Genomic DNA, 25363 nt, shown 5'->3' on the forward strand with positions numbered 1-25363 from the left:
AATAGAGGAAGAGAAAACAGATCAGTCATGTTCCAGAGGTTGCAACTGATGTGCGTCATATGCAATATGTATACCATATGTAGCAATAACAGTGAACATAATTTTGGATAATTGTGGCGTTTTCTATAGGATGAATGTTGGTTCATGTATTTCAATTAATATTAGCTCTCAAAATAAGGATGAAGTCCAGAAATTGTAAGCACTGTTGACTACCTTGACATTACAAGGATTAAGACAACTGTACTAGTCATGCCGTTGCTTAGATGTGACAAAGTGGACAAAATTAGAAGTACAAATAGCACTTCCATGCTCTGCAATATGAGTCCCAGTGCAATTCACTTGTATAACCAATGCAAGCACATTGCACTAGGTTTCATATTGCAGAGCATAGAGGTGCCATTTGTGCTGTTAATCCTTGTAATTTTGAGATAGTTGGATTAAGAACATTAGGGTCTCATGTTCTTACTTTGGGAATTAATATTTAATTATAGTAGACACATTATATTCATCCCAGAATGGAGGCTGCCATCATCCAAAATTGCCAACAGTGCCATGTACACTGAAAGGACGGGATACCAGGTTCCTGGGCAACACGACGCTGTCACTCCCCTCACTACTGGACGAAACCACCACTTGGCATGTATACAGGTACACCGCATCACTACATTCACATAGATTCACATACATTCACTACATTCACATACATTCACATCACTACATTCACATAGTAATTCAATGTCAGTATGGATAAGCATCGTTAACTGACTTTGAAAGAGGGATGATAGTGGGTGCCCGACGCATGGGTCATTCTGTCATGGAGGTGGTACAGAAACTGCACTATCCCCATTCGACAGTATGAAGTGTGTATTGGGAATATTCCATTTCCAAAATAACATCTCATCGTGGGCAGCACTGTGGATGGATAAAGGTGGTGAATGAATTTGGCTGTCTACATCTGTCTCACATTGTTTCAGCCAACTGGAGAGCAACAGTGGCACAAATCACCGCCGACTTCAACAAGAGAGGTGCTAGAAATGTCCCCACCAAGACCATCAGGCGATCATTAGCCACAGTAGGTTATGGGAGCTGCTGACCCACAAGAGTCCCATTATGTTAATACCACAACACAGGATTCTATGCCTCAGCTGGGCTGAAGAACATTGACACTGGACTTTGAATGATTGGAGACTGGTCTCCTGGTCCAACTGGAATGGGTCCCATTTCCAGTTGTTTTGAGTGGATGGGAGAGTGCGTATATGGTGGAAACTGCACAAAGCTATGCACCCATCACGTCAACAAGGAAATGTTCAGGCAGGTGAACTGTCTGTAATGGTCTCGGGTGTGTTCCTCTGGCACACGTTGGGACCTCTGGTATGTCTCGATGCATCTCTGAATGGTCCAGGTTACATGTCCATCCTTGCAGACCATCTGAATCCCTTCATGGTCAACATGCACCCGCGGGGTAATGGACTCTTACAGCAGGACAGTGCACCTCCCCACAGAGCCATGGTGACTAGAACATGGTTCGAAGAGCATTCCACAGATTTTAACACCATGGAATGGCCTACCCGTTCACCAGGCATGAACCCTGTGGAACATCTTTTGGATGCTGTGGAAAGATCCATTCGAGCTTTGGATCCTCCATCCAGGAATGCAATGGAATTATGGACAGTGGTGCAGCAAGCATGGATGGAAATACTATGTGACTGCCCTTATCTGAGCAAAAGGTGAGCCTACCCATTATTAGGTAGGTATCCCATGATTTGGACATGCTTCACATTAGTTGCTGTCAGAGCATGGTTGTTTTGTTTTGATTACTTTATTTTTCTTCACTCTTTCTTTTCTTTCATTCTCCTTTCAGCTCTGTTTTTCCTTATTGTTTTTTCCCTCTTTTTCTTTTTTGCTTTCCCCACCTTTTATTTTTTATTTTGTTTTATTATGCCCAATGGTTTTATTGATAGGTTTGTGACCTGCTTTATAACTTGTCTTTTTGACTTTTTAAGGTACTTTATAGTTTATTCTTTAACCCTTTTGCAAATATGTACATTTAGAAGTTCAAGGTTTTGCTGACATAGTGACAAAAAATGATGATGTATGTGCAATTTTGCTTGAAATTACAGACATGCTGTCTCTGTAGCTTCAAAAGAGTTTGCATATACAGGCATCATTTCAAAAATCACTATAGGAGAGTGTGTCCAATTTATTGAGCTTAAAGACAATGTGGGCTTACACAAGCCAAAATCAAAGAAATTCTATGTAATTCCGATCCAGAAGTTAGCATTAGCATTAGTAGAGGCATTTGATGCAAGAAAGCAAGCTAATGCAGCATCAGCCAAAAAAAAAAAACCCACTTCCACTTCACCCCTCTGTTTGTTCGAAATACCTGTCCAGCTGAGCCTTAAACTTATTTAGGCTATCAACTTCTCCACGGCAAGGGATGGAAGTCTGTTCTGCCAACCAACCACCCTCTGGCTAAAGGCAAATTTCCACACGTCTATCCTACATCTGTCTTTCCTCAATTTCAATTTATGCCCTCTCAGGTGATTATTCTGAGCAAGAGGAAGAATCCCATCAGCATTGAGCATGCTCAAACCATTCAAGGCTTTATACACCTCTATCAGATCACCTCGCTGGTGCCTAGTCTCCAGACACTGTAATTTGCAAAACTTAAGCCTTTCTTCGTAAGAGCACCCCTTTGTTCCATTCACTAATCTTGTTGCCCTTCTCTGTACTCGTTCCAGCAGCTCTACATCCTTCTTAAAATGAGGCCTCCAGACCTGTATACAGTACTCAAGGTGTGGCCTGACCATTGCCTTGTACAAGGGAATAATCACCTCCTTATCCCTGCTAGAAAAATTCCTGTATATCATTGACAAGACACCATGAGCTACTCTTGCAGCCCGTCTGCACTGCTCAGAGAACTTCATATCTGCCTGCACAACCACTCCCAGGTCCCTTTCATTCTCTACCACTGTCAGTGTAGTACCACAGAGTTGATATGTTGCTCTGGGGTTGCTGTTTCCCATATGTAGTACTTTACATTTGTCAATGTTAAATTTCATTTGCCACCTCTCAGCCCATCTGCTCAACCTTTCCAGATCCTGTTGCAGCAGCAGCATAGTGTCAGTAGTGTCCTTAACAACCCGCCAACCTTTGTATCATCTGCAAACTTGGACATTAAGCTTAATATACCATCATCAATATCATTTATGAATACAGAAAACAATAATGGACCCAACACTGAACCCTGAGGGACTCCACTAATAACATTAGTCCACGATGAGCAGTGTCCATTGATTACCACTCTCTGTCTTCTCCCCCTCAACCACCCCTTTATCCATAGCAGCAATTTGCCTCCAATTTGTGAAGCAGTCTTCCATGTGCAACAGTATCAAAAGCCTTTCTAAGATCCAGTTATATAATATCAAAGTTATTCCCTGTATCCAGTTCTTTTGTGACTGCATCATAGTATCCAATCAAATTGGTCAGGCAAGCCTTCCCCTTAACAAAACCATGCTGTGTCCGTGCTATAACTGAAGTCTTGTCTAGATGATCCTGCAGTGCTTCTTTAACCAATGCCTCCATTAATTTTCCTGGAACAGAAGTTAAACTCACAGGTCTATAATTACTTGTGTCAGCCTTTGATCCTCTTTTGTGAATTGGGGTCACATTTGCACATCACCAGTCTGTGGGTACCTCCCCCGAGTCCATGGAAGCTCTCATAATTATGGCTAAGGGTTTGCTTACTTCCTTTGCTGCCTCCTTTAATATAACTGGATAGATCCCATCCACCCCAGGTGCCTTTCTTCTGTTTATCTTCAACAATTTCTCCTCCACTTTACTCTCAGTTATTACAAGATTCTCTAGCTTACTGCCAGAGTTGAATACACCTCTGGCATTCCCCTCGCTGAATAACTCCTCATGTGTGAATATCGATGCAAAATATTCATTTAGTTTGTTAGCTACCTGAGCAGAATCATCAACAGTTGACCCATCGATATCAAGTGGACCAATCTGATTCACCCCCCCCCCCCTCCCTCTAGAGTTTACATAAGTAAAGAACTCTTTGTTGTTTTTCTTTGCATCCCTTGCCAAAGATTTCTCGTAATCTGCCTTCGCCTGCCTAACCTCCTTTGTAACTTGGTTACAGATCAACTTGTATCTATCATAGGCTTCTGTGTCACGTGTTAATTTATGTGTATCCCATGCATTTTTTTTCTCTGCCATATGTCTCATTAGTTCATCCGACAATCATTTAGGCATAAACCTTGAACAATATTTCTTAGTTGGTGTGTAAAGCCTAGTAGCTTCCAAGATAAGTTCTTTGAATGCTTCCCATTTTGAATTTGCTCTTGGTAACATCATCAGTTGGTCCCACTGTATAGAATTTAAATACTGTCTCAGTCCATCGTAGTCGCCTTTACAAAAGCAATAACCCTTCCCTTTACCCCTAATGGTAGTTACTTCTTTGAGTAAATCCCACTTCAGCACACTGTGATCACTGCCACCTAGTGGTTCCTTTATCTGCAAATTCTTAATGCATGAAGAATCACTACTAATAATCAAATCAAGAGTATTACTCCCTCTAGTTGCCTCCCGAACATGCTGATGTAGAAAACAATCATCCAATAAATCCACAAAAGCCTTGCTAGTGTGTGAGGTGACCAGCCCCAAAATTCCAGTCAATATCTGGGAAATTAAAATCCCCCATTATAAGACTCTGATTTACTGGCCCAATCTATTTCCCTGTACAGTTTCTTATTATACTCATCAGAGTCATTAGGTCTATAGCACACTCCTACTCTCAATTTTGATCTCCCAATGCTTAGGTCACACCAAACTGACATGACACTGCACTGTCCAGCAATGTCGACTGGCTTCACTTCCTTGGATTTTATGTGTTTCTTAACTAATAGCATAACCCCTCCTCCCTTCCTATCCTGTCTATCCTTTCTGTAGACGTTGTACTCTCCAAATTCCAGTTCTGCATTCCTTTTATCTGTGTGACACTATGTCTCTGATATCCCAACAATATCTGCCTTTGATGTTTTGAGCAATACCTCAAATTCATCAAAATTATTTACTAAACTCCTAGCATTGGTGTACACGCAAGTATACATGCACCTGTTTCTATTCTTAGCTGCCCTAACACAACCCACGTGTTTACTTGTACCGCAATGACTCCCAGCAGTCTCTGAAATATCCTGCATCTTGTTTTTCAGGCGTCTGCTCATTCCAATAGAAGCAGTGCAAGAATCACTTTCACCTCTGCCATGGCTACTGTTAATCTATTAGTCTTTGTCTCCCCCCCCAAGCTAGCAGTTTTCCGACCCACCTAACATTGCCTCGTTAGCATCAGCAAATATTCTTGCACCCTTTCTATTTAAGTGTATCCCATCCCTATAGAAGCAGTCCCTCCTGTTAACAGGTACAGTCCAGGCTGAAAAAATTCTACCCCTTGAGCCTTGCACAATCTTTCCAAGGCCAAATTGTTCGACAAGACTCTCATCATATACTCCCCCCGATCGTGTCTGGGCAGAATTGCAGACACTTTCAAATTCAACCCTGATTCATGGCTTTTTTCCAACAGTGACCTGTACTTGTGAAGTAATTCTGCCGGTCTCCTACTCTTGATATCATTAGTGAATGAGACTGAATAAGTTGATGAGACTGAATTAAATATTATATATATAAACATGGCAGATATTACTGCAAAAAGTAAAAATTATAAGTAATGACGAATTTGCATTTTTTTTAATGAAATTTTGATTTTAATCATAGTTGACAATAATCTTGCTCTGAAGTTCAGCTAATGTAATGTATTTATGTTGTAATGTACTTGTATTTATTTATGGTTTATTTTAGTGATTTACTTTGTTTTAAATATACAGTACTACAATTTTAAATATACATCAATGCATATTTTTCAATATGGTCGGTGATAGTGATAATAAATTTGCTATCATTGTTTCCTGAAGATCATCGTTTCTTTTATAATATCTTACTGTTTCCCAACTGATAAAGTGTGTATATATAGCCCATGGGGAAATACTTCATCTGCATAGAAATTATATAGAAAAATAAAGAGTGGTTAGGGATAGCTGAACAAAATTTATATAAATGATATAAAAATTATAGAAGTACAGTAATTTTTCCTAGCTAATTTTGCATAAGAAATAATGGAAGTGGAGAGAGCAGGGGGATTAAGTGCAATGACTGAGAAGTGCACCAGGTTGATTCAAATGATAGATAACTATAAATATTTATATATATAAAATATGTGCTAAGTAGTACCAAAAGTAATTTTTCCACAGTGATATTTTTAAATTCATATTGATTACTCAGAGAGTAAAGTTACATTATAGAAGTGCTATGCATTGGTAACTGTGATTTCATATTTCATTAGATTTCCTTCTCTATCTTCTTCAGTAAAGCAATTTTATATAATGTATTTATTTTTGCAGTATAGCAAAATATAAATGTAGCTATAGTTTTATATTTGAATCAACCGATAACTGAGATTCTGTCAGAAAAAGTACATGGGGTTTGGCAGACTGGAAGTGGAAATGGACATCGTTGAGATTAGAATTGAGACCACGTATATTTATGAAATGAATTAGGAAGTGCTTGGGAGGTTTAGATCTTTTCGCAGATAAGCTTGCTCTGTTAGTTTGACAATTCATGGTGTATTCAATAGTAAGGAAAAGTGGGTGGGACATGCTGTATGAAGTAATGAAATTTTTGGATATGGCGTACACATGGTAAGAATATACCCAGATCCTTGACATAACATGGCCTCGACAATGCTCCCCGCACACACACACTACTCGGACTCCCTCCAGTCACTATCTGGCAGAATAGAGGTAGCAGAGTAGAGGTATACACTAACTGATCCGGAAGCCTCCTAGAGAGTTACCAATAGGTTTGGTCTAGTGTACTAACTAGCGGCCGGCCTGCGAACACTGTTTTAGAGCTGTACCCTCGAAATGTAAGGAATATTGGATCTCGCCACGATGTTCATCATAACATCAAAAGTCATCAATCATACTGCATGATGGAAGAGATAGGGAAGGGTTGACCGGAACTTAGCTCTAGAGACTAAACATGGGTTCCACCACTTCAAGCCTCCAATAAGCAAAGTGGTGGTATTGCACCGGTTGATGAGAGTCATCTACCACCTAGTACTGCCTGGTAACATAGAGGGGCGGCGTTCCTCCATGTGGTGTGGGTGCCACACCTCGACCCCTGCTTACGTTGGTTCACATCTGGGTGGTCACCCACCTTGTACTTGTGCATGGAGGTTATACCCAGGATTACTAACAGTCCCACCATCGTGAAGGTGCAAGCAGAGGATTTGGCTGTCACAGACCGTCCGGACTTTGCTGAAATTGGGTCACTCGAGTGTCACCCGAATATCAGTTCCATCAGCATTTTAGACTCCCAGGTAGCAAGTACAGCTTGTCTGGCATATCTGAGAGAATGTCTGTGGCAACCTCAAGACCTAATGGGCCTTAGTTTTACTAATTTAATTTAAGCTATTCTTTAACAGGGTGTGAAATCCAAGCAGTATGTGGATGACCATCTCTTGTATTTCTTTGTTATTCTTATGTTTAATAACCTAATAAACTAATGAAGGGTACACAGTGACTGTAGTTTTTTAAAAATATCTTTAAAGTATTATTTTATGTAGAACAGTGATAAGGCTCTCTTGATTGCTGTCACCATAAACTTTCCAAAGCATAAATTTGAAGTAGTAATTTGTAGGTGGTGTAATTGGGATTTAAAGGTCATATTACATTACAGCTGATTCATATGCATATATTAGCATTAGTAGAAGCATATGATGCAAAAAAGCAAGCTTATATAGCATCACCCAAAAAAAACCCATCTCATTTCACCCATCCATTCGCTCCAAAAGTTTGTCTAGTTCAGCCTTGAATTTATTTAAGCTGTCAACTTCTATAAGACAGATGGAAATTTTTTCCACCAATTAACCACCCGCTCGCTAAAGCAAATTTCCGCACATCTATTCTACAACTGTCTCTCCTCAATTTGAATTTATGCCCCATCAGCATTAAGCTTGCTCAAACCATTCGAGGCCTTATACACCTCAATCAGATCACCTTGCAGGTGGGTGTCTCCATAGCCAGGTGGGCAAGAGCAGCAGTGCATAGCACATGCTTCTTGATTAGACCGGGGTTCAAGCCTGTGACCACCAAATATGGAGGATGTGGAAAGGTTAGGGAATGAGCACCGCATATTCCCGGATCAATATGGCCTTAGTTTGCTAATGCTCCTAAAAATCAAATAATAACAACAACAACCTTGCAGGTGCCTAGTCTCCAGACGCTGCAATTTGCAGAACTTAAACCTATCTTGGTAACAGTAACCCTTTGTTCCACTCACTAATCTCATTGCCCTTCTCTGTACTCATTCTAGTAGCTCAACATCTTTCCTAAAATGAGGCCTCCAGACCTGTATGCAGTACTCAAGGTGTGGCCTGACCATTGCCTTATACAAGGGGATAAGGATAATTACCCCCTTATCTATGCTAGCAAAATTCCTATACAGAAAGTCCCCGACATACATAAGAGATATGTTCCAGGATGTCTTATGTAAGTCGAGTTTTACACAACTCATGAATGACTAATAAAATATTGCTACTATATCCCTGATATGCCAAAATTAAAAAACCACATAATATCCCCAGAAGAATGAAGAAAAATAATTATATATTTTTCAATTATTTAGTTATATATTTTTTATATACAGTCGGACCTCTCATTAACAAACTTTCATATAGAAAATTTTTCTATGTAGTGAACTTTTTTGATATCCCCTTGGTCATTACATTGAAAATAGTTTCCATATAATGAAGAAAATTTCCATATAACGAACTGATTTTGAGAGACTTGGGTATGCATTGTTTGCACCTCTGGCCTTTAGACAAAAAGCTGATGCTGTAGAAAGCACGAATTAATAGCAAAAAGGATTAAGCATTAATCCCTTTAACTTTTAATAGCTGAAGGCTTTAATTCCACAATTAAGAGCTAAAACATTTTACAATTTAATGGTGCCTGTAAAACCCTGCAGGAGGAAACTGGCCAACCATGACATGAGATAGAAAAAGGTGGAAGTTTGGGAGAGACCTTTGCCCAGCAGTGGGTCAGCAATGGCTAAAAAGAAGTAAAATCTATACAGTAAGATCCGCAGGGGATATGTTCCAAGATGGCTGAAACCACATGTATAAGTGAACACCTGCTGACCCCATATTTAACGTGATTTTCTTGTACATCCATATGTGCATACTGAAAAAAATTATACTGAGAATAGAAACCAACCAACCAACCTATAGATTCTGTTATAGATTTGTGGATGTGCATATCAGAGTTGGCGAAAGTGTGGAAAAGCAGGTTTTGCTAAAATGCTAATTAACAGAGATGAGAGGGATGAACTACTAGAAGACATTGAGCAATCTTGGGAAGAGTTCCAAGCAAGGTTTGATCAGTGGAGAAATTATTCTTTACAAATTTTTAGGAGTCTATAATGATGTCATAGTACTGAATATCTGAGTGACTCCAACATTTTGGAGAGTATTTAAAGAACTAGTGACAATATCGAAAATGAATTGGATGAAAATGAGGGAAATATTAAACTTTCCAAACAAACGTTGGCAGCATTTGAAACTTTGCATCGAGGACCTTCAGTGGGAAGAAAATATATTTGAGCATTTAAGGTTTAAACAAATGCGAACATTTTTATGAACGGTGTACAGTAGAATCCAGTGTACAACAAAAAATCACCAAATATTTTAGACATAATTCTTAAAAGTGTACTAATAAATTGTGGGCATCATGTAAGTAGTCATTTCTTAATATATGTATATATATATATATATATACAACAACTTGAAAGGGTGAATGAAACCAAGTTTCTCGGAATCTGGCTAGATGATAAGCTAAGTTGGGCAAAACAAATGATAACCCTACGAAAGAAAACTTTGTCACTAGTGGGAATACTCGCCAGGGCCTCTGCCTGGGTGTCTCCTTCTCTTCTGAGACAAGTATTCCTTTCTTTAATTCAGCCCCACCTCACCTATGGAATCATCTCATGGGGTACCACCAGCCAAGAAAACCTCGCGAGAATCAACTCCATTCTCAATCGATGCATTCGTTCAATTTTGGGCCTTCCCTGGAACGCATCGGTTAGTTCGAGATACAGGGAAGTGAGACTCCTAAGCATCTACCAGCTATTACAGAAAGCTGAGGCGATCCTTGTTTACAATGCTATAAAGACAGCAGACTTTCCCCCTCTCTTCAGATCCTTTTTCATAACCACAGACGAAGAAGAAATATTGTACAATCTAAGAAATGAAGCCAACTTGAAGATTCCGCTTTTCAGAAAAGCCACAGGTCAGAAAAACAAAATACAGAGGTGCTAAAACCTGGAACAAACTTCCTGCAAAAATCAAAAATGTCACTTCACTAAATCAATTCAAGAAACTACTAATTGAACACATCACCAGGGATGTCTGATTCAAATTACCTTCCACTCAACTCCTGGATTTTAAAAACATCAACATGGAAATAATGTACAAATGTTAAAGGAGGCAGTTGGCAAATAGTTTGTAAATTTTTGTGCATGTATCTCATCATTTTCTTTTCTCCTCATTTAATTGTAAAAATGTTCACAATGATGTTATACGTAGTGATGCTTTTTGAAGTCTTCTGTAAAGAAATGTAAAAAAAAACTCCAATTTATTTATGTATTTCCTGTTGAACATTACCTGTACAATTTCAGAACTGTACATTTTTCAATTGTATATTTGTATATTCATCATTTTTTCAGGCCAAAAAAGCCATTGGCTTATGTGCTCTCCCAAAAAAAGTGTAACATAAAATATGGATAAATAAATTATTATTAATATATATATATATATTAATAAACTGTTTTAAAATATTAGAAAATTTATTCATTCCCACTTTCCCATCTTTTACTATATTTCTGAATTTACAGTATTTTTCATTGTTGAAAAGGTCATATTTCTTTATAACGAATTTTTCAAGGGAACTATTGATTTCGTTATATAGAGGTCCGACTCTATTAGTTGTAAATATATATATATATATATATATATAAATAGTTACATATTTTTAATTAGTTCAATTAAAAACTTTATCTGGGGACAGTGGTGACATAGCTGGAGTGGCATATAAGAAAACAAAAGGAAGAAAAAACGCATGTTTTTGTACTGTAAAAACTAAAAACTGATATGTATTTCACAGCCTTGTTTATTATAGTTGACTTTGTTGGTGCTGATCCCTTCACTGTTTCTCATATTTTGTCTTTGTAATTTATTATTGTGTTCACTGTTGACACTGACAAATCTAAATTACACGTGATACTTGTTAATTTTACCCCAGAGGCTCACATCTGGAGAGTATGGGCTTGGCACACCTAAGGTCCTGAGCTGGATATCATTATTCTTCTCTTTCTTGGTGATTCCCTTCTACTTCTGACTCTTGTTCTCTCTCTCTCTATCCCTCTCCCTCTCTCTCAGGGTAATTCAGAAATTTTTTTTTTTGGCTGGTGCAGCATAAGCCTCAGGCTTCTTTGCACAGTATGCCTAATAATAATAATGTTTGACCATTTTCATAAATCCTTATTATTTTAATTTTCTGATCCAAATCAATTGCTTTCCTTTTCTTGATAGATTTATTAGTACTGCTGTCACTTATTCTCTTAGTTGGCACCGTGATAATGGTCAAAATGAAATTTTCTGTAAAGAACTTCACAAGGTTAAGGCAGAAACACACTATTATCACCCCACGTGAGCTTACATTTTGCTAAAGTACATTTCTTGTTTTATGTTTCTATTTCTTGTTATAGATCCATAAAACAATAAAAACAATTTGCAGCTTCCAGTTTATTGGCTTTTCTGTTAGTGCAATCTGCTATAAACGGGTAGTAAACTCGATCTTGTTACATTTGTGATAATACCAATAGCTGGAATTATGTGGGCTTTTATGTTATCACGTTGAAATGTGTGTCCCCTTCACTGAAATCATCAGTTATATATAAAAAAACATAAATAAATTTTCAGAATCATCTCTTCATTCCTATTTTTTAAGCTTTGTAAACTTGTTACTCCGTATCTCACTTGTGCAATTTGTGCGTGCCGTGTTTGGCATTATTGATTGCTTTTTTTTTTTTTTTTTTTTTACTGTTTTAAATTTTACAATCCTAAAAAAAAAAAAAAAAAAAAAAATTGAGTGAAAAAAATTATGTAAATAAAGTCTGAAGTTACATAACTCAGATTTACATCAGTTGGGGACTTACTGTATATCATTGACAAGATCCCATGAGATTCTCTTGCAGCCTGTCTGCACTGCTCAGAAAACTTAATATCTGACTGCACAATTTCCCCCAGGTCCTTTTCATTCTCCGCTACCCTGAGTATAGTACCGCACAGTTGGTATGTTACTCTGTGGTTACTGCTACCCATATGTAGTACCTTGCATTTGTCATTGTTAAACTTCAGTTGCCACCTCTCAGCCCATGTACTCAACTTTTATAGATCCTGTTGCACTAGCACTGTCCTTACTGTTATTAACAGCCCTACCAACCTTCTTATCATCTGCAAACTTGGACATTAAGCCTGATATACCTTCATTAATATCATTGATAAATACAGAAAACAACAATGGGCCCAACATGGAACCCTGGGAAACTCCACTAATAACATTAGCCCGTGAAGAGCAGTGTCCATAGATTACACTTTGTTGCTCTTCTCTGTATCTGTACCAACAGACCTACATCTTTCCTAAAATGGGACTTCCAGACTTATATGCAGTACTCAACTTGCCTTATGGGATAATTACTTTGCCATTGTTGGAAGAGTTCCTGGATATCAATGACTAAACTCCATGAGCTGTTCTAGCAGCCTCCCTGCACTGCTCAGAGAAAGAACTTCATGTCTGCCTGTACAGTTATCCCTAGGTCATTTTCATTATCAACAGCCTTCAGTTTGGTGCTTCTTAAATGGTATACCATTCTGGAATTACTTAAATGGTATACCATTCTGGGATTACTTAAATGCTATACCATTCTGGGAATACTGTATTTGAATAAGGGACCCAACAACAGCAAACTTTGCTGCAGAATCCCATTTATAATATTATTCATGAGGAACAGTGGCTATAAATATTTTTATTAAGTTAATAATTATGCTTTCTTTCTTTTCACTTAAACACGACAACTGTAGTAATATCATCATCAGCCATTTTCAATCCACTGCAGGATGAAGGCCTCTCCAGCAACTTTCCAGTTCCTTCTGTTTTGAGCACTGGCCATCCATTTACTACCCACAAACTCATGAATTTCATCTATCCATCTCTGCCTTTGTCTTCCAGTTTTCTTCTAGCTCCTCTTGGATACCATTCTGTTATTTTCTTAGTCCATCTGTCATCATGTCTTCGAACTATGTGTCCTGCCCAAGACCATTTTAGTTCTTTAGTTTTGATAAGAATGTCCTTCACTTGAGTTTGCTGCCTAATCCATGTGTTTCTCTTCTTATCTAACAGTCTGATTCCCAATATAATTCGTTCCATTCTTCGCTGTGTAGTTCTCAGCTTCTCTTCCATTCTTTTGGTGAGTGCCCAAGTTTCACTTCCATAAGTCATGGTGGGGAGTATACATTGGTTCATTATTTTACGTTTCAGACAAACTGGGATATTGCTCTTCAATATGTGACTATATTTCCTGAATGCTATCCATCCAAAATTTATTCTTCTCTTGACTTCCAGCCATTTATCATTATTACAGCTAATGACTTGTCCCAGATAAGTATATGACTCCACCTTTTCAATTACTGCTCCTTCAATCATTATTTTCCTTTCTGGGGCATACTTGTTCATCATTACTTTTGTTTTAGCCATATTTATCTTTACTCCAAAATCCTTACTAACTGTGCATAACTGATTTAAGATTTTCCTCTAATTCTTTGGGATCGTGGCTTATAACCACAATGTCATCTGCAAATCATAAATGGTTTAGGTACTCTCCGTTCACATTGACTCCTTTCTGCGACCAGTCTAATCTTCTGAAAGCTTCCTCAAGGGCAGCAGTAAACAGCTTTGGGGATATTGTGTCTCCTTGTTGAACTCCTTTCTCAATTTTAAATTTCCTACTGTCTTTGTCTAGTCTAATAAAGGAGGTAGCACTCTCATATATTTTCTTCAAAATCATAATATATGGAGTATCTATGCCTTGTCTTTCCAGTGCCCGAAACATTGCCTTATGCTGTATGGAGTCAAATGCCTTTTCATAATCCACAAATGCCAGACATGATGGTGTTTTATATTCATTTGCTTTCTCCATTAGCTGTGATATTATGTGAAGGTGATCCATAGTTGAGAATCCTGTCCTAAAGCCAGCTTGCTCTTTCAGTTGATTCTCATCAAGTATTCTTTCTAATCTGTTAGTAATGACCCTTGTGAACAACTTGTAGATGTGGGATAACAAGCTAATTCGACAAGGTCTATAATTTCCAATTTCTGATTTATCTCCTTTCTTATGCAGCAAAACTATGATTGCATTATTCCACTGCTTAGGCGTCACACCTTTTCTAATGCACTTTGTGAAGAGCCTTGCCAGTTTTTGTGTTATGTCTCTTCCTCCTAATTTTAACAACTCTACAGTAACTTCATCTTCCCCTGGAGCTTTCTGATTCTTCATTTTCTTCAATGCATGTTCTACCTCATCAGGAAGAATATCAGGTATGTCGTATGCGTTGCTACTTTGCAATCCATCTTCCCCACTACTGGCATCATTCTCCTGCTCCTTGTATAATTCTCTATAGTAGTCTTCTGCTATTTGAATTATGCCTTCTCTGCTGTTTATAAGTACACCATCGCTATTCTTCAGTTTCAGTATCATTTGTCTTTCTGTATTACTGCTCATGGCTGCTGATTTAAATCCTTTGTTTTCCCTTAATGCTTGTTCTACTTTTCTTGTGTTAAATCTTCTTATGTCCTCTCTGAGTCTCTTTCTAATGGCTTTGCATAACTCAGTATACTCAATTTTCTCCCTGTCAGTGTTTTTCTTGCTTTTCATTTGTCATCTTCGGTTCATTATGACAAGTGTTTCTTGACTAATTTTTTCTTCTTTGGATTTCTTTTTCCCTATAGGTTTCTTGGGCTTTATCACTTTCAGAAAGTTGTGATATTCCTCGTCGATATCTTGGTCCTGAGCAGTCTGCAGAAGCTCAAACTTGTTCTTAAGTTCCAGTACATACTGCTTTTTCTCCTCTTCTGTTATCTCAAAGACCTTTGTATTATTTACTCAAGTCAGTTTTTTCCTTTCCTACATCTATATCAAGTGTACATCTTACCATTCTGTGATCACTTCCAACATTTACCTTATTTAGGACGGTAACATTATTCACAATATATCTTCTATTAGTGAGGATGTAGTCGATTTCATTAGTAGTTAATCCATTTGGATTCTTCCATGTCCACTTTCTGTTCACCCTTTTCTTGAAAAAAGTGTTCATTACTGACAGTCCTTGAGATTCTGCAAATTCCACAAGTCTTTCACCTCTTTCATTTCTTTCACCAATTCCAAAATTTCCTATAGTTCTCCTTTCTGTGCTGTTTTGTCTTTTTCCAACCTTAGCATTGAAGTCCCCCATAATAATAGTGTAGTGGGTTTCCTGCTCATCTAGAAGACTCAATTTCGGTGTACATTTCTTCAACCCCTTCATCATCATGGCTCGATGTTGGTGCATAAATCATTATAATCTTTAGCTTGTACCTCTTAGAAATCTTGAGTATTAGTCTTGACAGCCTTTGTGATGTACTTTTGAATTCCAAAATGTTGTTTTTAAAATCTTTATGGACCAGAAACCCAACTCCACCTTCACTCCTTTCACTGTTTCCATTGGTGTACAGCAGATTTCACTTGATAAACTTATAAGTGAATCATTTCTTCTTCTTGTTTCAGCCAAACCGATGATATTCCAATTCACATTTTCTAATTCCTTTTCCAGCTCTAATATCCTGTCTTCACCGATGAGTGATGTTACGTTATAACAGGCTAAGTTCAGTTTCCGTGCATGGCAGCACCCAGAGATTCTTAGCATGCTCTGCTTCCACTCTGATCCTCTCACTGCCGTAAGAGGGAGAGTGAAAGCTGCTGGGGACTGAGGGCCATTCGTTTTGTCGTGCTGTCATATGCTGGTGGGTTTGGTCTTTTCCTCTTCACGCTGACCAGGTGTCTTGAAGAGAACAACTCTACACGTTCGTTGCCACCTAAGTGACGTAACAGGGCTTACCATTGAGAAGGTGTGCATGAGTGGATTTTAGGGAGGCAGGCTATCCGGACTTCTCCTAAATCTTCTGTAATAGAGAGATATTGGATCCATCAGTGTTTTAGGCTGTGTCAGATAACACACAGGATACCCGTTCCCCTCTGAGCCCCCTCTAAGTTCCCATACTTATAATATAAGTACTGTAGTAATAACTTGCTCCTAATGCCACAATACAGCAATTTATACAACAGTCACTAATGTGGAACAGTTGCAAACACTATCAAAAGGCTCCATTAATATAATTGGATAGATCCCATTCACCCCATGTGTCTTTTTTTTATATTTAGCTTCAACAATTTCTCTTCCACTTTCAGTTATCACAAAATCATTTTGCTCCCGGTAGTATTTGATAAACTTCTGACATTCCCTTCCCTAAAGAATTCCCCATGTGTGAATGTAGATGCAAAACACCTATTCAGTTAGTCAGTAACCTGAGCAAGGCCATCAACAGTTAAGCCATTGACATCAAGTGGCCCTGTGTGATTCAACTCCATTCTTCTACTTATAATATAAGTACAGAAGTCTTTGATACTGTTTTTTTTTTTGTATTCTTTGCCAGAGACTTTTTGTAATCTGCCTTGGCATGCCTAATCTACTTTGTTACTGGATATTGGAGTAGGTGAGGGGAGATGTCAAAAGAATGATATTTATAGACACACATGTCCATTTCATTGGAGAAAGAGACATAACTGTGTAGGAAGGAACCATGGAAAATCAAGAATAAGGGATGGGTGGGGTAGGAAGTAATGATTTCTTAAAATATCCCAAGAATGAAGCAGAGCAATATACTTGGGATATTTTAATGTTCTCTACTAATGCTTTTTAATAATTTTTATTGTTATAAAAAAATAAAAGTGCTCTTTTTATATTTATGCTTCTGTTCTTTATTAATGTGTTCACATTGTTTGATAATAAATTATATTGATACTGCTTTTTATTACCTTAATACTATAATGGGGGGGAGACCAAGACCAATAGATTGACAGTAGCCACTGGCAGAGGTGAAAGAGATTCTTGCACTGCTTCTATTAGAATGAGCAGAAGCCTGAAAAACAAGATGCATGATATTTCAGAGACTGCTGGGAGCCATTGCGGTACAAGTAAACACATGGGTTGTGTTAGGGTAGCTAAGAATAGAAACAGGTGCAGGTATACTTGCGTGTACACCAATGCTAGGAGTTTAGTAAATAAATTTGATGAATTTGAGGTATTGCTCAAAACATCAAAGGCAGATATTGTTGGGATATCAGAGACGTGGTGTCACACAGATATAAGGGTTGCAGAACTGGAATTTGGGGAGTACAACGTCTACAGAAAGAATAGGAAGGGGGGAGGGGTTATGCTATTAGTTAAGAAACACATAAAAACCAAGGAAGTGAAGCCAGTCGACATCGCTGGACAGTGCAGTGTTGAGTCAGTTTGGTGTGACATAAGCATTGGGAGATCAAAATTGAGAGTAGGAGTGTGCTATAGGCCTAATGACTCTGATGAGTATAATAAGAAACTGTACAGGGAAATAGAGTGGGCCAGTAAATCAGAGAGTCTTATAATGGGGGATTTTAATTTCCCAGATATTGACTGGAATTTTGGGGCTAGTCACCTCACACACTAGCAAGGCTTTTGTGGATTTATTGGATGATTGTTTTCTACATCAGCATGTTCGGGAGGCAACTATAGGGAGTAATACTCTTGATTTGATTATCAGCAGTGATTCTTCATGCATTAAGAATCTGCAGATAAATGAACCACTAGGTGGCAGTGATCACAGTGTGCTGAAGTGGGATTTACTCAAAGAGGTAACTACCATTAGAGGTAAAGGGAAGGGTTATTGCTTCCGTAAAGGCGACTACGATGGACTGAGACAGTATTTAAATTCTATACAGTGGGACCAACTGATGATGTTACCAACAGCAAATTCAAAATGGGAAGCATTCAAAGAACTTATTTTGGAAGCTACTAGGCTTTACATACCAACTAAGAAATATTGTTCAAGGTTTAGGCCAAAATGGATGTCAGATGAACTAATGAGGCATATGGCAGAGAAGAAAAATGCATGGGATACTTACAAATTAACACATGACACAGAAGCCTATGATAGATCCAAGTTGATATGCAACCAAGTTACAAAGGAGGTTAGGCAGGCGAAGGCAGATTACGAGAAATCCTTGGCAAGGGATGCAAAGAAAAACAGCAAAGAGTTCTTTACTTATGTAAACTCTAGAAGGAAGGGGATGAATCAGATTGGTCCACTTGATATTGATGGATCAACTGTTGATGATCCTGCTCAGGTAGCTAACAAACTAAATGAATATTTTGCATCGACATTCACACATGAGGAGTTATTCAGCGAGGGGAATGCCAGAGGTGTATTCAACTCTAGCAGTAAACTACAGAATCTTGAAATAACTGGGAGTAAAGTGGAGGAGAAACTGTTGAAGATGGACACAAGAAAGGCACCTGGGGTGGATGGGATCTATCCAGTTATATTAAATGAGGCAGCAAAGGAAGTAAGCAAACCCTTAGCCATAATTATGAGAGCTTCCTTGGACTCAGGGGAGGTACCCATAGACTGGAAATGTGCAAATGTGACCCCAATTCACAAAGGAGGATCAAAGGCTGACACAAGTAATTATAGACCCGTGAGCTTAACTTCTGTTCCAGGAAAATTAATGGAGGCACTGGTTAAAGAAGCACTGCAGAATCATTTAGACAAGACTTCAGTTATAGCTCGGACACAGCATGGTTTTGTTAAGGGGAAGTCTTGCCTGACCAATTTGATTGGATACTATGATGCAGTCACAAAAGAACTGGATGCAGGGAATAGCTTTGATATTATATACTTGGATCTTAGAAAGGCTTTTGATACTGTTGCACATGGAAGACTGCTACACAAATTGGAGCAGTGTGACATTGGAGGCAAATTGCTGCTATGGATAAAGGGGTGGTTGAGGGGGAGAAGACAGAGAGTGGTAATCAATGGACACTGCTCATCGTGGACTAATGTTATTAGTGGAGTCCCTCAGTGCTCAGTGTTGGGTCCATTATTGTTTTCTGTATTTATAAATGATATTGATGATGGTATATCCAGCTTAATGTCCAAGTTTGCAGACGATACAAAGGTTGGCAGGGTTGTCAAGGACACTACTGACACTATGCTACTGCAACAGGATCTGGAAAGGTTGAGCAGATGGGCTGAGAGGTGGCAAATGAAGTTTAACATTGACAAATGTAAAGTACTACACATGGGAAACAGCAACCCCAGAGCAACGTATCAACTCTGTGGTACTACACTGACAGTGGTAGAGAATGAAAGGGACTTGAGGATGGTTGTGCAGGCAGATATGAAGTTCTCTGAGCAGTGCAGACGGGCTGCAAGAGTAGCTCATGGAGTATTGTCAATGATATACAGGAATTTTTCCAGCAGGGATAAGGAAGTGATTATTCCCTTGTATAAGGCAATGGTCAGGCCACACCTAGAGTACTGTATACAGGTCTGGAGGCCTCATTTCAAGAAGGATGTAGAGCTGCTGGAACGAGTACAGAGAAGGGCAACAAGATTAGTGAATGGAACAAAGATGTGCTCTTACGAAGAAAGGCTTAAGTTTTGCAAATTACAGTGTCTGGAGACTAGGCACCAGCGAGGTGATCTGATAGAGGTGTATAAAGCCTTGAATGGTTTGAGCATGCTCAATGCTGATGGGATTCTTCCTCTAGCTCAGAAAAATCACCTGAGAGGGCATAAATTCAAATTGAGGAAAGACAGATGTAGGATAGACGTGCGGAAATTTGCCTTTAGCCAGCGGGTGGTTGGTTGGTGGAACAGACTTCCATCCCTTGTAGTGGAGGTTGATAGCCTAAATAAGTTTAAGGCTTAGCTGGACAGGTATTTTGAACGAACAGAGGGGTGAAGTGGAAGTTGGTTTTTTTTTTTTTTTTTTTTTTTTTGGCTGATGCTGCATAAGCTTGCTTTCTTGCATCAAATGCCTCTACTAATGCTAATGCTAATGGCAAAAAATCTTAGTGACCCTAGAATAATTGAAGCAACTGAAAATACAAATCTGATTCAGTATGTTGTTAATTTGTCATTGATTGAGGACATTTTTGTTTTAATTACTTATAGTCAAATGATCGTACCTGATGTAAAAATAAAATTTTGTTAAATTTTATTTGTTGAAACAATTTATTGTGTGATTGATTGAATAGTTTTGAAGGGCTAAAGTTTTGCTTTTTATAATAGCAACCATAGCAGCATTCTACACAATATTCCAAAGATTCCTCTGGAAGCAAAAAAAACTTTAAGTAGACGATTTGACCGCCAGAACAATATTCGATATCGAACACAGCCAGTTACACAAGTGGAGCTGAATGAAACAGACAGGTATGTTTCTAAGTATATATGAACAGCATCAGTTTTGTTATTATATTTTTCATATCTCTCTCTCTCTCTTTTTGTGAACATAAGGCAAATAATTAAACTTTCTTAACATTTTGTAGTCAAGTACGAAATTATAAATGAGAGGGAAGAATTTCCATCGTGTTATTTTGTCTTTAATTGAAAAGAGTTTCTTTGTTGACAAGGTTCATTTATTGACCACTAGTTAAAATATCTGGCTTTTCACAGTTGTAGTAATCAAAATTAATAGTGATTATTACCAGGTTAAATTTGGTCAAGATATAAGCGCCAGCTGTGAAAAGTTTTTCCTTAAGCAGGGGAGGGGGAATGGCATGCTAAGGGGAAAAAAACCCTTCTTCTGGAACAGCTATTATGCAGTAAACTCCCGTCAGGGAGGAGAGTTCACTGCATAATGGAAAGACTTTTGAGCCATTTTATGCAGTGAAAATATCCTTCCCAACTGGGTCACTCCCACAGTTACGTGTAACTAATAAACATGTGCATGCAAGCAAAGCTCCATAAGATTACGATATGTTTTCACAAATAAATAGCCTCAATATTTATTTTTCCCCGATCAAATAAAAAAGGATAACGTTTGCTGTATTGATATTGAATAAGAAACTAATTACAAAACTCTAGGAGGCCAGAAGCTTTTGCTGCAGCAGCCAAAAAGAGCAGAAATAAAAATAAAGAAAAGATAAAAAAAATATTAAAAACAGCAATAATAATTATAATTAATATACTTATTACTTAATTAATATAATAATAATAACTGAGAAGCAACTACTCCGGATCACTGAAGAGTTCAGCAATGATATTAGGATGGAATTTGGTCTAGACAAATGTAAGATCCACGGATTGCATCAGGAGAAATTAGTTGGCTGAAACTACCAGTTGCAAACTGGTAAAGAGATCAAGGCCATGACAGGGGGAGAGACCTACAAATACCTGGAGGCTCAGCAGTTGGAGTATAAGAAGATCAAGGCCTGCCTGACCAAAAATAATATTAAAGACTCAGAAGCCTGCTCAAAGCAAAGCTGAACGGCGGGGGGGGGGGGGAGACCCAGTTAAAGCCATAACCACCTATACAGCCCCCCAATGCTAACATACTCCTTCAGGATCATAGATTGGACTAACACCAAGCTGGAAGATATCATGAGATATCAAGTCAAGGACGACGATGACCAAGAGTCACCAACACCACCCGTCAGTCATGGAAAGACTGACGATAGCTCTGAAAGGAGAAAAAGACCTGATAGACCTCATCGAGAAATAGAAGATAGCACTAGCTAACCTGAAGGATTACTTCCAGAAAAACACAACAGGCACTCTACCAGGCCATAAGGAAGATAGACAAGTGGCATACCCACTCAGACTAAGTGAGGAGTCCCCTCCTGCCCAGATGGAACATACAAAAATAGAAAGATGGGCAAAGAAGACACTCTATGGTAGACACTGCGACGCCTCCGTAGCCAGGTGGGAAGGAGCAGCAGCAGTGCGAAGCAACACTTCTTGATTAGACCGGGGTTCGAGCCTGTCACCTCCAAATACGGAGGATGCGGAAAGGTCAGGGAATGACCATCGCATATTCCGGAGCAATATGGCCTTAGTTGCTAATGCTCCTAAAAACCAAACAACAACAGGTAGACACTGCAATGACCTCCATCAAGATAAATACAAATAACAATCAACTAGATGATTGTTATTTGTATCAACATGTCAGGGAAAGTACTAGGGAAAAGAATATTCTAGACCTCATCACCCATGAACCAGATGACATAATAGGGCTGACACTACAGGAAGTGATCGTGGAGTTCTACGGTGGATGATGAAGAGAGAGATAGCTGTAGTTAAAGGCAAAAGAATGGGTTATAATTTCAGTAAAGCAAATTACGATGGCTTAAGGTGCTACATAGCCTCTGCTAACTGGGTAGTATCACACAGAGAGTGAATACAATTGAATTATGGTATACCTTTAAAACATTAATCACAGAAGCCTTGGATGCATATATACCATTAAAGAATACTCCATGAGGAAGATTCCAAGTTGGATGAATAATGAAATTTCCATATTACTTGAGCAGAAAAAGATAACATGGAAAAGTTACAGAGCAATAAAAAGTACTGAAGCCTATAACAGCTACAAATTGATCTGTAATAGTGCCACAGAAAAGGTTAGGCTGGCAAAGGCAGATTATGAGAAATCGTTGACAAAGAGAGAGCAAAGAGTGGGGATAAGGAATTCTTCACATATATAAATGAGAAGGACAAACCAGATTGGACCTTATGTAATGGACATGGGGCAATATTAGGTACCCCAGCTGAAGTTGTAGATGAACACAACAGTTACTTTGCATCAATATTTACAGAAGAAAAACCCTTTATGTCAAAGAGAAATTATGGGAGTGAAGTTGAAAAAAATGTAATTAATGATGTTGAAATTTCACATGTTTATTTAATGAAAAAAACTTTTGAGCCTACAGGCCAGTAAGGCTCCTAGATGGCATATACCCTATAATCTTAAGGGAGGTGGCAAATGATGCATTGAACCATTGAGGCTAATTATGAGAGCATCACTGGACTTGGGAGTGATTCCGTTGGATTGGAAAAGTGCCAATGTAGCTGCAATACATAAGGTTGGTTCTAACAGTGAAGTGAGAAATTACTGGCCGGTCAGTCTAACTTCAGTAGTAGGGAAAATCATGGAGATGATAATCAAGGGTGAATTCAAGATCATTTAGATAGAAATGGAATTTTGAAGGATACCCAGCATAGTTTTGTAAATGGAAAATCATGTTTAACTAATCTGGTTAGCTATTTTGATGTGATCATTCAAGAGCTGGATATAGGGGATAATTTTGACATGGTTTATTTGGATTTCAGCAAAGTCCCACATGAGCGGTTACTTTACAAGCTGGAACTGGTTGGAATCACAAGGAAAATCCTTAGATGGATAGCTGGATAGCTTCAGGGCAGGAGACGGAAGGTTGTGATAAATGGTTATTCCTCAGAGTGGGTTGATATGAGAAGTGGGGTTTCCCAAGGATCAGTATTGGGAGCACTGTTGTTTTTGATTTTCATAAATGACTTTGATGAAGGGATAGAGGGCGTGATGTCTAAATTTGCAGATGATGTAAAGATTGGTAGAATAGTTACTGATCTCTGCCAAGCAGAGCTTTTTCGGAATGACCTAGATAGACTTCAGGGATGGTCAGAAAAATGGCAGCTATGATTTAATCCTTCAAAGTGTAAGGTATTAACCTGGTGACAGTAATTACTTATAAACTTGGTGGAATTGAACTAAAGCCATTAGTGGAGGAAAGAGAACTGGGTGTTACAATACAGTCAGACATGAAGTTCTCCAAGCATTGTAGACAGGTTGCAAGGAAAGCCTATGGTGTCCTATCGATAATTTATTGAACAATTGCTGGTAGAGACAAGGACATCATAATTCCATTATATAAGGCTATTGTTAGATCAAACTTGGAATGCTGTGTTCAAGTATGGAGACTCCATCTAAAGAAAGGCATTGTGCTTCTTGAAAAGGTCCAAAGATGGGTAATTCTTGGTGAGATTGGCAAAGGGGTGTCCATATGAGGAAAGACTTCGAATATGTGGGTTGCCGAGCTTGGAGACTAGCCACCTTAGAGGGGACTTGATTGAGGTGTTTAAGGCTCTGAGAGGCCTAAGTAAAATGAATGAGGATGAAATTTTCATGGTTATAAATGATTCTAGAACTAGAGACATGTAATTTCAAGTTACGCAGGTGGGATGTTTAGAATGGATTGCAGAAAGTTTTATTTTAGTCAGCGAGATATAAATTACTGGAATAAGTTGCCTACATGGGTGGTAGAGGCTGACAGTTTGGAGAAATTCAAAGGTCAGCTGGATAGTTACCTATGGAAGGAGGGAAACTCAGGTTGTGTATTTCCTTTTCTCTTATTAATTATTTATTTTTTTTAATTTTCTTATTATTATATTTTATTTTTATTATTTATTTTATTTTATTTCTTTATTTTTTGGCTGGTGCATCATAAGCCATAGGCTTCCTTCCACCATGTGGCCATTACTAATACTAAGACCACATAAATAAAATGGCTTCAAGTGCATGGCTCAAGAGTGGTATGCTCTTCCACGAGACCTAAGGATTCATACTCACCATCCAAGATCAGCTAATCAACACCAGAAACTATAGAAAATGCATCACCAAGAGGCCCGGAGTGTCAGATGACATGTGTCAACGATGCCACTTGGCCTCAGAAATGATCCGATCCGAAACATCACCGCAGGATGCAAGATTAATATCAGGAGCTAGCAAGGAAATACCAATTGATTAAAGATAGTGTTCCATATTACAAATATATACCCCAGGCTATATTAGAGACTGCAACCCACAAGCTGTACTGGGACTGCACCATAATAACGGACAAGACAATCCCGCACAACAGACCAGACATAACCCTTGTTGACAACAAGGAAAAACTATCTATCTATCTATCTATCTGAATGACATGTCTGTGCCCAATACTGGAAACCTTCAGAAAACCCATAAGAAAAAGATCAGGAAGTACACAGACCTAAGACAGGAGATCAAAGAGATA

General features: G+C 38.4%; 1 protein-coding gene across 1 annotated transcript in view; it reads left to right on the top strand.

Moving 5' to 3' along the window:
- Positions 1-25363, top strand: part of LOC150075981 (uncharacterized) — a 701253-nt gene that overhangs the window by 418728 nt on the left and 257162 nt on the right. The window contains 1 exon segment of the mRNA XM_090387465.1: positions 20607-20747. Within this exon segment, the coding sequence (XP_090243591.1) occupies positions 20607-20747 (141 nt within the window).

Source organism: Mastigoproctus giganteus, chromosome 13, assembly GCF_048544385.1.
Source record: "Mastigoproctus giganteus isolate SK-2022 chromosome 13, ASM4854438v1, whole genome shotgun sequence".
NCBI classification, from domain to species: Eukaryota; Metazoa; Arthropoda; class Arachnida; order Uropygi; family Thelyphonidae; genus Mastigoproctus; species Mastigoproctus giganteus.